Source organism: Mandrillus leucophaeus, unplaced genomic scaffold (assembly GCF_000951045.1).
Source record: "Mandrillus leucophaeus isolate KB7577 unplaced genomic scaffold, Mleu.le_1.0 Scaffold815, whole genome shotgun sequence".
Taxonomy (NCBI): Eukaryota; Metazoa; Chordata; class Mammalia; order Primates; family Cercopithecidae; genus Mandrillus; species Mandrillus leucophaeus.
Window position 1 is genome coordinate 743,419 of NW_012108864.1, and position 14,191 is coordinate 757,609.

At 38.6% G+C, this 14,191-nt stretch overlaps 1 protein-coding gene across 1 annotated transcript in view; it reads right to left on the bottom strand.

Moving 5' to 3' along the window:
• Window positions 1-14,191, bottom strand: part of ABCA12 (ATP-binding cassette, sub-family A (ABC1), member 12) — a 227,578-nt gene that overhangs the window by 58,596 nt on the left and 154,791 nt on the right. Inside the window, exons 24-33 of the mRNA XM_011967889.1 lie at window positions 12,849-13,178; window positions 11,691-11,760; window positions 11,468-11,602; window positions 9,475-9,621; window positions 8,368-8,554; window positions 5,318-5,536; window positions 3,870-4,066; window positions 2,235-2,395; window positions 616-852; window positions 122-272 (exon numbers count right to left, since the gene is read on the bottom strand). Coding sequence (XP_011823279.1) covers window positions 122-272; window positions 616-852; window positions 2,235-2,395; window positions 3,870-4,066; window positions 5,318-5,536; window positions 8,368-8,554; window positions 9,475-9,621; window positions 11,468-11,602; window positions 11,691-11,760; window positions 12,849-13,178 — 1,834 coding nt within the window. The remainder of the gene's footprint in view (window positions 1-121; window positions 273-615; window positions 853-2,234; window positions 2,396-3,869; window positions 4,067-5,317; window positions 5,537-8,367; window positions 8,555-9,474; window positions 9,622-11,467; window positions 11,603-11,690; window positions 11,761-12,848; window positions 13,179-14,191) is intronic.

Sequence of the window (14,191 nt, forward strand, 5' to 3'; positions counted from 1 at the left end):
TTTTTTTTGAATTTAGAATGAAACTTCAGAGTTGAATTTTTAAAAATCAAAGTCTGTCTCTGATTTTTCTCATTTATGTCATCTATTGGAATTAAACAAAATATCCACATTAGATTCATACCATCTCTGTCTGTGAAATTGCTGCTGCTCACAGATAAATCATCAGGAGTTGAGATGCCATTGGCACTGGAATTCCCAATTTTCTTTTGCGTTAAGTGCTCAAGACTCATAGCACTACTTTTTTGTGACTCTTTGGTCAAGTTCAGAAAGACCTAGAAAGAGAAGCCAGATCACTTCATTAACATGAAAAGTGCATATCTTTTCTCATTTCTAAGCTTACCCTTGATTTTGAACTTTTATCACATTTATTGAGACAAATTTTTCCCATCTGACTTCAAGTGAATATTTCTGTATGTAAAAGATACATGCTGTCTAGCTGGGGCAACATTGTATTCTCGGTCTTACATAAGAATAGTATTGAAAAAATGTTAAGCTTTTCTAATTTTGTGAAATATTTATTTTAAAATATTTTTTTAGAAAAAATGGCACATATTTATTCGAAGGGAACAGCAAGTTATATCAGCTTGAAGAAAAAAAACAAATGTTGAGGTATACCTCCTCCACGGTGGTATCTGAAATGCCGTAGCACCCGATGTTGAGGTCACCCATGCCGTTGTCAAGTGCTCGTAGGAGTGACAGGTAGGCCCCTGAGACTTTGGTGCTGAACGGAGGCAGCACATAAACAAGCTCTCCCCCAATATCCTCCTTGAGGTAGGCTTCGGGGAGATGTGATTGGATCATTGCTGTCACGGCCATGGTGTCACATACTGCATTTGCATTTAAATTTGGACTCTAAGAGAGAAAAGTAGGAATTAAAACATTCTCCTCTCTTTACACTATAGTGCCCCAGGGCCCTAATCAGAGGGTGAGGTGATGAGCTCCTTTAGGCCACTCCACACGTGAGTCAGATCATACATCACTGCTCTAGAGACCCCTTTGCCACTTGGGTCCCTATTCTGCTGGCCCCATTCTTTCATGTCACCCTGTCCCTTCTCTAACCCCCTCCCTCTCATTTGCTCTACTCTAGCAACAACGGTTTCTTTTCCGTTGCTAGAGGGCTTCGGGTTCAGGCACATCCCCTCCTCAGGGTCCTTGCAACTGGTGGTCCTGTGCCTCCAGATAGCGATATGTCCCATTCTCTCACCACCTCCAACTCTCGGCTCAACTGTCACTTTATCAAAGAACCTCTTCTCTTATTACCCTACTTAAATATTGCCCCACTCAGCATTCCCTGCTTTATTTCTATCCATAGCATAGAAATAAAGATACTACGTGATGTACTAATTGCTAATATATGAAATAATTTACTTATTGATTGTATCATCTGAATTCCTCACACTCCATCAGAATATAAACTCTAAAAGGCCAGAGATTTTTCATAGTGCCAGCTCACCGCTGTGTCACCAGTGCCTGGGACAGTGCTTGGATATCATAAGGCATAATGTACCTAATACATAAATTTCTGAATTAATGAGTATAATAATTAACAGTATAACTATTAATAGTATAACATTTTATTATATCTTTTAAGTCACATCAGGAGGATTAGATATAAAATAAATGGAGGTAGTTGAAAACTTCCTAATAGCATATACATCTTGCACAGTATTTTTAAATCATATGTTCTGTTAGGTGGTGAGCATTTTTGTTCTCCAAAAGATGTAAAGGTACCGTTGACCTGTGTAAGTTACAGTCCCTGCACTGCCACTTGAGTGCTAATCAGAAAGTGAACCCAGGACTTCATATTCTTTTTATTTGCTTTTGATAAAGCAGAAAATTGAATTTTTGGCTTTCTAGGTTGAAATGTTAGGAGAACTAAAAGACTGATTCTCCATCAGTAACCTTAAGATGTCAATCATTTTTTTATCTAGCACATTGGTTCTCAACGTGCAGTCCCCAGATCAGCGACATCAGCGTCACCTGGGAACTCAATAGAAATATAGTACATTCTGGACTCCCATCCCAGACCTACAGGATCAAACACTCTTGGGGTGGGGCCAGAACTCTGAGTTTTAGCCAAGACCTTCAGGATTTTGATGCTCACTCAAATTTGAGAAGCACTAAGCTAGTATACTAATGAATTTTAGCAATGAATAAAGTTGGAGAGACTCTGCTTCTATTTCATATAAAACTTAATTTATGACGCCATAAGGTATATTTTCTCCCATTCCCACCTTCTTCTTGGTGAGCGTGAGGTGATACCCATCGCCAAAGGCTTCCTTGAGGTAAAATGGGGACCCACAGCACCGAAGCCCACCCTGCTCCAGGAAGGCGATGCGGTCACTCAGCACTTCAGCCTCATCCAGGTGGTGCGTCGACAGAATGATTGTTCTGGCTTGAAAACACAGACAAGAACAACAGAGAATGAAACATGAAAGTACAGTTCCCAAGATACATAGAGTTGGCCAGAGTAAATCCTGTGACATCTGAGGAGAAGAGTCACATTTTATGAGCTAACTGAAAAACTGACTGACCTCAAAGAGCTTCCAAAATGATGCAAGAAGAATTCAGGACCAGGCTCACTGGGTCATGCCTCTAATCCCAGCACTCTGGGAGGTTGAGGCGGGCAGATCATTTGAGGTCAGGAGTTCGAAACCAGCCTGGCCAACAGGGTGAAACCCCATCTACAATTAGCCAGGTGTGGTGGCAGACACCTATAATCCCAGCTACTTGGGAGGCTGAGGCAGGAGAATCTCTTGAACCCAGGAGGTGGAGGTTGCAGTGAGCTGAGATCACACCACTGCACTCCAGCCTGGGCAACAGATGAGAGTCCATCTCAAAAAAAAAAGAAAAACTCAGAAGGGTGTTCTTAAGTATTTGGAGGCATTTTTTAATACAGATTAACAGCAAATAATCCTTTATTATGTTGAATGACTAAATGTTCATCATTTGTCATGTGGGCATTGGCAATTCTTCACAGTCTGTTAGAATTTTGCTCCCGTGGGTTCATTTTGCATTGTTTCTCTCCCTCTTTTCCCTTTTCTTTGTTATGAAAAAGCAGTAATTTAAGACTTTTTGAATATTCCTCTCTGATTATTCCACTCCACTCTGATTACTCCATTACTTCACATCCTGTTAGCACTTATTTAGTCTGTTTTCAGTTTATTTTCATTTGTGTATGTTTGGTATATCTAATTAGATTCTTAGCTCCTCTAAGCATTAAACTTTGAAACTTCTGTTGGATTTACATGCTCTCAAAAAGGCCAGTTAAATGCTCAAATGCTCAACCCACAGCGGGCAGTACCTAGATACTAACCAATTGACCCAGAAAGTTATCTGGGGGAAAAATCTTCGGAAAAGAAAGAGTCAATCTTAGACTTTTAAAAGATATTATACCTGATAAATATGTACAAGCATTATGTATCTATACAAATTAATTTAAAAATTTTTAAAAAGATATCATAAACAGAAAAGTCGTCAATTTGCTATTTTTTGTTTGTTTGTTTATTTTAAGACAGTATCTCACTCTGTCATCCAGGCTGGAATGCAGTGACTTGATCATAGCTTACTGCAGCCTTGACCTGCTGGGTTCAAGTAGTGATTCTCCAACCTCAGCCTCCTGACTGGCTAGGACTCCACATGCCAGCCACCACAGCCAGCTGTTTTATTATTATTATTATTATTATTTGTACAGACAGGGTCTCACTGTGTTACCCAGGCTGGTCTCAAAGCAATCCTCCTGTCTTGGCCTCCCAAAGTGCTGGGATTACAGGCGTGAGCCACTGCACCCAGCCTCAGTTTGCTTTTGTATATGCCAGAGGGCAGAAGTATGACTGCTGGGTGGAGAAGTTCTGAGAAACTACTCATACCTGTTTTGTTCTTGGATATAACGTCCCATATACTTCGGCGAGAACATGGGTCAACTCCAGTAGATGGTTCATCCAAAATTACTACCCTTGATCCACCAATGAGAGCTATGGATATAGATAACTTCCTCTTCATTCCTCCTGACAGCGTTCCAACTCTCTTATGACGATGGCTATATAGTCCAGTATCTTTTAAAGTCCTTCAAAAATAATGTGTGATGGTTATTTTTTACAGATATATTATTTGAGTACTGGAAACATACAATAACCCTAATCAATATGTATTCACTAAATAACTATTATGTGCTCACTAAGGTACAATAAACTCTTGAGGACTCATGATATAGTTTTCTATTATTTATCACCTGATTGGAGGTACAAAATTAATACTCAGAAAAAAAAAAACAAAGGAATACATAATTCATTCCTTTGACAAATATCTAGAGAGTGCCTGCCTATTTTGTGCCAGGCTGTGTTTTACAAACTTGGGAAAAGCAGTGAACAGATAAAATTTCTACTCATAAGGAGATTATATTCTAGTAAGTGTGTGTATTGGGAGGGATATAGGGAAATCCAGTCAATAAATATATTCTCAAGTAAGTTTTGGTGGTGATAAGTGCAACTAAAAAAATAAAACAGAGAATATAAGATAAGGAGTGGCTGGGACATGCTATTTTAGGCATCAGTTTTATATACGGCAGTCATCTCAGAAACGGTGACATTTCGGCAGAGATCAGGAAAGTGGTCATTTGACCAAGAATAAGTCAAATGGCCACCTGGGTGGGGGATGCTGTAAGTAGAGGGAAGATAAAGTAAAAAGCCCTGAGGCTGGAGCAGGCCTAGGATAGTCACGTGTGTAGCTAGGCCAGTGTGCCTAGAGCAGAGTGAATGTGGAGGTGAGTGGAAGGACATGAAATCAGAAGTGAGGATGGAGGCAAGTCACTTAGGACCTTAAGCCTTGATAAAGCTTGATAAGGCTTGTAAGGCTTGATAAGGCTCGTAAGCCTTGATAGGGATGTTATTGAGTATTATACTGAGCGTGGAAGGAAGCCATTGGACGATTTAAATCCAGGAGTGACATAGTCTGATCTGCAGTTGAAAAAGATCACCCTGGCTGCTCTTTGAAGAACAGATTTCATAAGAGATGAGTGAAATCCAAGAATCCACTTAGGAGGCTTGGACCAGTGTAGTAGCCATGGAGATTAGAAGCAAAGGATTCGGGGCAATATGGGAGCCAGAGATGAAGAGAGTTAAACAATTTCAGTGTAATAATTGGCCGGTAAGGATAATGACTTTAAATGTTTTCAATATTAAAGAAGTAGAAAAACTAAAAAGTAATTATTTTGTGAGAAAACATTTCCTATCAGTATCATTTCCAGAGCTTTACCAACCAAGCTATGGGTCTTTGAGAGGAGTTAGCAACTTAGGTTCTCATTCCTGTCTTAACTTGCCTTTTTACTTCCTCATGGAGCTGCTTTTTAGTCCAGTGAGGAACTTTGATGGAACCATATAGGAGAAGGTGCTCCTTAGTAGTGAGGTAACTGAACAAGACGTCGTGCTGCATACAGACTCCCATGTTCTTCCGTACCGTGTGTAGGTCTGTTTTGATATCTTTTCCATATACAAAAATGGTGCCTGCTGAGGCCCCAAACAGCCCGGTTAACATGGAACTGGAAATGAAGAAATGATAAATTAGGTATAAGCCAAGCATTGAAGCTAGATATTAGGACTAACTATATCTCAGTTGTTAGAAAGAAAAAATATAGTGTATTTTCTCAGGCAAGGGCAAACTATGAAATAAAATGGTATTTAATGGGAATAAGAAAAATTACTTTTAAGTTTTTAATAATTCAGAGTATCACATAAATGCTACATAATGGTGGTGGTGGTAGTGGTAACAATGACAAAAACGATCAGGCGATCTCAGCTCACTGCAACCTCTGCCTCCTGGGTTCACACCATTCTCCGGCCTCAGCCTCCCAAGTAACTGGGACTACAGGCGTGTACCACCACGCCCGGCTAATTTTTTATATTTTTAGTAGAGACGAGGTTTCACTGTGTTAGCCAGGATGGCCTCGATCTCCTGACTTCGTGCCCCGCCCGCCTTGGCCTCCCAAAGTGCTGGGATTACTGCGCCTGGCCACAACTGGGCTTTTAAATTCCAAGTACATTCTCACTCCTTGAGCAAACCCATGCACTTTCCTGACATCCCTTAGCATCTACAGGTTGGCATGTCTCAAATTTACATCTGTAGCCCAGACCTCATTATTCAGCTCCAGGATTGCTCTATATATCTATCAGACAATACCACTTCTCTGTGAGATTTCTTACAGGGTCCTTCAACTCAATATGTTTAAAACTGAGCTCATGATCTTTACCCTAAAAGCCACACCCTCATTGATCTTGCCTCTTTCACCATGTGATAAATTCATATACTGGTTGCATGAGACTGGAATCCGTAAGTCATTTTTGCACTCTCCTCCTATTTTAATCTCCTAGCTACATGCCCATCTCACTGTTTTCACAGTTAGCCTCATGGGACCATCATCATCACCACCTGCCTAACCCATCACTCTAAGCTCCTAACTCTACTTCCCACATGCTCTTAGTTCATCTCCAGTCCTTTTCTCTACACTGTGATTAGAATATTCTCACCTGGATAATTCACCATCATCTTTCAGATAGTAAACTGGGCAATTATTTAATACCCATCTCCTCCACTACAATGTGAGCTCCATGAGGTCAGAGAAAGGTCCTGTTTTCTTAAGTACTTTGTCTCAGTGACCTAATCAGTGCCTTGCATTGCAGACTTCTGGATTAAATTATGAACAACGGAATATGCAGTTTTCCCATATGAACATTGAAATACAAATAACATACTTTATATTAAAGATTTCTATTTAGAACAATAAAATGGGGGCATTCTCAGCTAAAATTATAGCCTCTTCAAGAGCCTTCTCTGTTCCTTTTCTTCATTAGCCTCTTATTGCCTATTAGATACATGAATGGAGCTGGAGGCCATTATCTTTAGCAAATTAACACAGGAACAGAAAACCAAATACAAATATGTTCTTATGTATAAGTGGGAACTAAATGATGAGACTACATGGACACATAGAAGGTAACACCACACAGTGGGGCTTTCAGAGGGTGCAGGGTGGAAGGAAGGAGAGGATCAGGAAAAATAAGTAATGGGTACTAGGCTTAATACCTGAGTGATCAAATAATATGTAAAATAAACCCTCATTATATAAGTTTACCTGTGTAACAAACCTGCACTTGTGCCCCTGAACTTAAAATAAAAGTTAAAAAAAAATGGCCTTTTTGTCATTGTATTCTCCCTAGAAAGCCAATTTTGACTTTAAACAGGCCATGCAAATAGCAGAGGCTATATGCTCACTCATTTCATGACCTTCCTTTGTCCCCTTTTATTTACCAAAAAAAAAAAAAAAATTAATTCCAGTGTTTTCACAGTCACTGAGCTGATTCATGATGATACTAAGTAGGATGTGCAGCAACTGATCCTTTTTCTCAAACAAGGGCTAGAGCACCAACAGCACCTTAGAGCTGACTCAGCAACTAAGTGAACGTGGAGCATTGGAGCAAATCACATAAAAAACAATTCAAAAGAATGTCACTTTAAAAACAATTGAGTCTCTTCTCCATTCTGACACAGGAAAATGCTACACAGGTGAGGAGTGAGAAAGAACAGTTTATGTTCCGCTCCTGGCCTTTTTGATTTCTCTCTGATAGCTGGTGGTTCCTTTGTTTCTTTATGAGTCAAGGCAAAGGTTTCCTGTGAAGGAGCAGCTGAGGCTAAATGTGTCTGTATCAGGATGTGCAATTTCATACTTATATATACACCAGGCTAGAAACGCAAATAAATGAAACAGGGTGGGCGTATGAAGCAGTGAAGCTTGGTAGAGACCAGGGATGAACCAGAAAGCAGACACTCCCTTTAAGAGATCAGTTACTGCATTTTGGGAGGCCAAGATGGGCAGATCACAAGGTCAGGAGATCAAGACCATCCTGGCTGACACAGTGAAACCTTGTCTCTACTAAAAATACAAAAAATTAGCCGGGCATGGTGGCAGGCACCTGCAGTCCCAGCTACTCAGGAGGCTGAGCAGGAGAATGGCGTGAACCTGGGAGGCAGAGCTTGCAGAGAGCCAAGATCGCGCCACTGTACTCCAGCCTGGGTGACAGAGCGAGACTCCGTCTCAAAAAAAAAAAAAAGAGATCAGTTACTAATGAGCCCCAACCAATAGTCTCTACCTAAGAATATGAACTCAATGTTGTAGAATTTCCTATTGTCTAAGAGGTGCCAAGAATATTTATTTGATTTTGACTCCATTCTATAGCATATAAGTTGAGCCATCTTCTTCCATCTGGGAAATGTAATAACTTTGTTTTTTATAAACATAGGTTAGTTTATTTTTTAAAAACCTGTATTTTTTTGTAATATGCTTCTATGGCAATAAGTGTCAAAACGTTAGCATACATGGTAGTAGTTTTCCCAGCTCCATTGGGCCCCAGCAATGAAGTAATATGCCCTTCATAAAAGTTCAGATTGAGGTTATCAACAGCAACTTTTGAGCCATAGATCTTTGTGACCCCATGCAGGGCAACCCCAACTGTGAGATCTTTAGGTTCAGGCTCGATGTTGGAGGAAAACATGTATTCAGGACCTGGAGAGAAATCAAGGGAAGAGTTGTAAACTCACAAGTAAGGTAATGCAGCTGGAGTTAGACTTTATCTTTATTAAAAATTGAAGACTATAAAAGTATAACCCTCTAAGTAAAATACAAAATCCAGAAACGAATGATTTATTATAGTCTTCAGCCTCCTCACTTGGTTACAGAATGAATAAGAGTGGAGAACCAAGGTTTATTTCATCCTTCTTTGTTGGAAAAAGCAGTCCCAGAATATGGTATTATAATTACAAATTCTCCTTTATTCAACAAATATTAAATAGTCAAAAGATATGTCTAAGGCTTGGTCCCCTGGTTGGGCAGGATGATACCAAATTATGGAATAAATGCCTACAAGTTGTGATTTTAGAGTGATAAGACTAGTTCAGATCTGCCGTTTATAGAGTCCAGATCATTAATAACTATCTACACCTGCTTCAGGCATCACAAAAGGACCACTTACGTGGCCCGTACTCACTTTATAAAGATGACATGACTCACCTAGCATCAGGAAGACATCAGCTTTGAACTATTTTTCCAGTATTTGGGATGGGTTATGCTAAATTACTGATGCTTGTTACCTGGTTACTCCTTATGACTGGTGACAGACGGCTGGAGTTAGGGGTGCAGATTGTGGCCAAGAAACAAAATTTTTCTCTATGTGAGTCTAACTGGACCACAAAGGGATCTGCAGTCTTGGCCTAATTAGTGCCATATGCTAACCAACTGAGCTAATGAGCCCAGAAAAGCCACAATTTAATCCCCATAGGAGTCCAAAGACACATGTGTAGACATTTTCATCATGACTAAAAGGATGATAATTTTGCCATTTAGAAAAAAATAATTGAAACTACTAGTCATGTAATTTCTTATCATTTCTCTCGTAACAAGGCATGCTGTTGACGGACTTGTCTTACTGGCAGATGGGTTGGTGTTCTGCATCATGATGTTAGTAAACATGAGGCCATTGCTCTTCTCAGGCTTCACCTCTGCACACCCAAATCGCTCCTTCCAGTAAGAAGGAAGGATTGGAAAATACCAGGGAGCTGCCATACCATATGTCCCTGGAATAAAAATGTATCAGGAAAAGTGAGTTTTAGTTGACTGTTAACATTAAACATCAGAAGCAAAACAGTAGATCCCATGTATGGTTTAGGAAGTAGTTTTATTTATTTATATATTTATTTATTTATTTATTTATTTATTTGAGACGGAGTCTTACTCTGTCAACCAGACTGGAGTGCAGTGGCGCAATCTCGGCTCACTGCAACATACACCCCTCCAGGTTTACGCAGTTCTCTGCCTCAGCCTCTGGAGTAGCTGGGATTACAGATGCGTGCCACCACGCCCAGCTAATTTTTTTTTTTTTTTTTTTTTTTTTTTTAGTAGAGACAGGGTTTCACCATCTTGGCCAGGCTGGTCTTGAGCTCCTTACCTCGTGATCCACCCTCCTTGCAAAGTGCTGGGATTACAGGTGTGAGCCACCGCACCCAGCCTTATTTTTTGACGCTATATAAAACTAAAAGGTGGCCTCAGTTTCCAAAGTAAAGCAAAAAAAGATGACTTTTTTGCTGATTAGTTTTTAAGCAGTTTCATTTACATTTACTAAAACTTATTTAACTGTACACTTATTGTAATGGAAAAAGCCACTATTTATCTATGAAATAAATGCTACAAGTTGTGATTTTACAATGATAAGACTAGTTCAGATCCAGATTCTGGGTTTCTAGCCCAGAAAATGCCACAATTTAATCCCCATAAGGGTCTAAACAGACATGTATAGACATATTCATCCATGACTGAAAGGATAATTTTGCCATTTAGAAAAGCATAATTAAAACTATTAGTCATATAATTTCATATCATTTCTCTCATAAAAATGCATGCTGTTGGCCTACTTGTCTTCCTATTATAAGTGTACAGGTAGATAAGTTTTAGTTAATGTATGAAGTTGTGCAATTCAATATTAGAACATTTCTATAACTCAAAAAAATGTGTCTCATGCCCATTTGCAGATAATCCCTGCTCCCACCCCACATCCCAGGCAATCATTGATCTGCCTTCTGTCTCTAGCTATTTGTCTTTCACAAAGATCTTACATAAATGAAATCATGTTCTTTTATTCATTTATAACATCAAAAAATACATAAATATAAGTAGGGCTAAATGGAAAACTATCTAAGCATGTTAGAAAGGATGACTGAGACCTAGAAGGGTAACCCAACTTGTCTTCTTCCTTTAGAATCTGGTCAATTCTCCTTAGAATTAGGAGTTTTGGTTTTTCCCTTATAATATCTCACACTCCTATTTAGAGAGACTGGATTGATTTGACACTATTCTAAGCGTCTTAATTCACTCCATCCTTTAAAGGAATATCTGAGAGGAAATTTAGCAGTATATTATCTCATCCTGAAAATTTTTTGTTAGCTTTGGGATTTGAGTATTTCTTTTTGGAGATTATATACGGCAAATAAGATTTTTTTTAATTAAAAAAAAATTAAAGGCCAGGCATGGTGGCTCATGCCTGTAATCCCAGCACTTTGGGAGTCCAGGGTGGGCAGGTCACTTAAGATCAGGAGCTCGAGAACAGCCTGGCTAACATGGTGAAACCCCAGCTCTATTAAAAATACAAAAATTAGCGGGGCGTGGTGGCACATGCCTATAATCCCAGCTACTTGGGAGGCTGAGGCAGGAGAATCACTTGAATCCAGGATGTGGAGGTTGCAGTGAGCCTAGATCATGTCACTGCACTCCAGCCTGGGCAACAGAGGGAGACTCCATCTCAAAAAAAAAAAAAAAAAATTTTTAATTTAAAAAATTTGTGCAAATAAAATATTAGAACATATTATTAGTTGATTTATGTTGAAGTTACACACAAAAAGCATATATCTGTAGGAAGTATATTCATACCTGGGAAGACATTCCTGACATACCAAGCAATAAGGAAATAAATGAAAGAGTCAGCTAGGATTAGACAGCAGAGCCAGCCAAATGAGGTGGTGTCATCCTGAACCGGGGAGCTGTACATATTTTCCCACTGAAGACCTAAAAAGTGAACATGAGTGTTTATTCTTCTGTGACACACAGCACAGTTGTGAAAGATAAAATCCAGTTTTAAAGAAAGGGGACCCACCAATGCCCTGTTCTTCATATCGTGCAATGTATTGGCTTGCATAACTGAATGCTGTTGGGGACAGCAGGCTCTGTGAAGAAAGGAAACAGCAATGATAGTTCTTGTAGATTTCATATATTTCACCCAGAGGGATCCTAAAATACTTAAAAGTTTGGACATTTGTATAGATAAAATTGATGCTCATTCTCTAAGCAAATTTAAAAATACAGCAATCCCTTACCAACCACACTACAACTGTGAAGGAAGAGCAGAGGGAACAGCAGAAAACAAAAACAGGAAAATTACAACTTGTAACCATTCGTTAAAAAATCAAAATATACATTTGAACTCATTAAATGTTGCTTGACAAGTAATAAAATAGGTAATTATGGAGTAATTCAGTATTAAGACTAAAATTTACTGAAAACATTAAGGGCCAGAAGGTGTTTTCACTCCATACATTTATTTCAGGTATAGAAGTGTTATGAATAAAGATATACTAAAATATCAGTTGATTGAATACTGATCATTGCAACAAATTAGAAATTTAAATATTGTTTGAACCCAAAGTTGTGCAATGCTAGATAAAGTTATTCATTACTTTTTATTTCCATAAATAGCAAAGTTTTAGTATGATGAAATTTGCTTCTGCTTTCTAAATTTCAGTCAGTAATCTTAATGCTTTAATTAAAATTCTTAAATTAATGTAGTGCTTCTGAATTGAAAAGGCAGAAAAGAATTTAAGGTTGATTATATGCTGTCGGTGCATTTGTCTTTACACATTTAAGCTATATTGTATGTCATGAGAACCATGAGAATTGTTCACATATGAGAATAATTCCAATACCAGAGGCTCCAAGATGTTTCAGGAACTGGACCAGAGAGAAGTCAGAATTCTTGACGACCTCTAAAACATGATGTATGACAGTTTAACTGTTCTTTCTTTAGGAACTATTTCTTAACAGTATCACATATCATGGTTTTGTAAGCTCTTCATTGTCTTGTATGGTATACAATGATGTAGGAAAAGCTATCATTAGGACATTGAGCTTACTTTGCTTTCACTGAATTTCAAATTTAGATAAGTGAACTTCCAGTTTGAGAATCCAAAAATAAACAAACAAACAAACAAACAAAAAACGGTCATTTCCCACTCTGCCATTCCAACAGTTGACTTACCATGAACACTTTGACTACATAGCTCAACTCATTCTCCACTGTAACCAGGACAATAAATGGAAAGAAGGCAATGATGTAGATTAGGCTTCCAATCAGAGCTGCGATGTTGGTGTTGTTGAAGAAGACACTGATAAGATAGCTCATGGCAATAACTGAGAAGCTGTAGTCCGAAAAATACAGGAACAAAATGAACCCATTTGTTTTAGGAAGAATATTGCCAAGCTTGAGTATAATGATGAGGATCACGATGGTAACGAGTAAAAATCCGACACTCTCTATAAGCCAGGCAAAAAAATGGCTGCAGGAGTTCACACCCATCATCTTCATGTACTGTAAGAAGAAAAAGTGTGAGGCGCTTGTTATGCTGATATTCTCCCAAATAAAAATTATTCCCTGCATTATGTCGAAATGTCATTATAGTCTCTCTATATATGGAACTAGGCATTTTAATCATTTACATAAATCAAGAATATATCTATGCTTGCTATGTGAAATATGCCTATATAAACCAGAACATCTTAGATTATTTGTTCATAGAATGGCACAATATAATAAACAATTTGGATGGTGAGGGTTTAATTACAGTTCCACTTGATAATTGTTATCCAGCTGACATCTCTAGATTAAACCAATTTAGAATAGATTATCAAATTTATGGTATCCTCTGAATAATTTTACATGATTTTGACATTTGTGCAGGCATGAGCATTTCAAGCTGGTGAAAAACCATGGCTTAACTACTAGAGTTCAGTGTAGAGACTGAGCTCATAAAAATCCGTAATTTTTTTTTTTTTTACCAAATACTAATGAACAACACAATCAGTATTTATGTTCCTGAGAGAAACAGTATACCTGATTCCTAAGAATTTAAAACACAGAAACTTAAGGGAGACCTTCCGCCTTTAGCTACAGCCTTCCCATCCTTAACACTTAGTGGCAGTCTGGGTCAATATTTGTCATCCTTGTTTTCCAAAAAGCCATTTATACATTCATAATAAACTCATGTATCTGAGATCCTCTATACCTCTCTCTCAATTGATATTCTTTGATACCTCAGTGATATCCCCAGAGGCCAAGGCATTCCACAAGGTAGAAAAATAAACCAGCACAATCTATTTGCGCATTAACTCAAAAGGATTCTGAAAGATTTAAAGTCCCCTGGGAACATCACACAACTGGGCCTGTCGGGGGGTGGGGGACTAGGGGAGGGATAGCTTTAGGAGAAATACCTAATGTAGATGACAGGTTGATGAGTGCAGCAAACCACCATGGCACGTGTATACCTATGTAACAAACCTGCACGCTGTGCACACGTATCCCAGAACTTAAAGTGTAACAGAAAA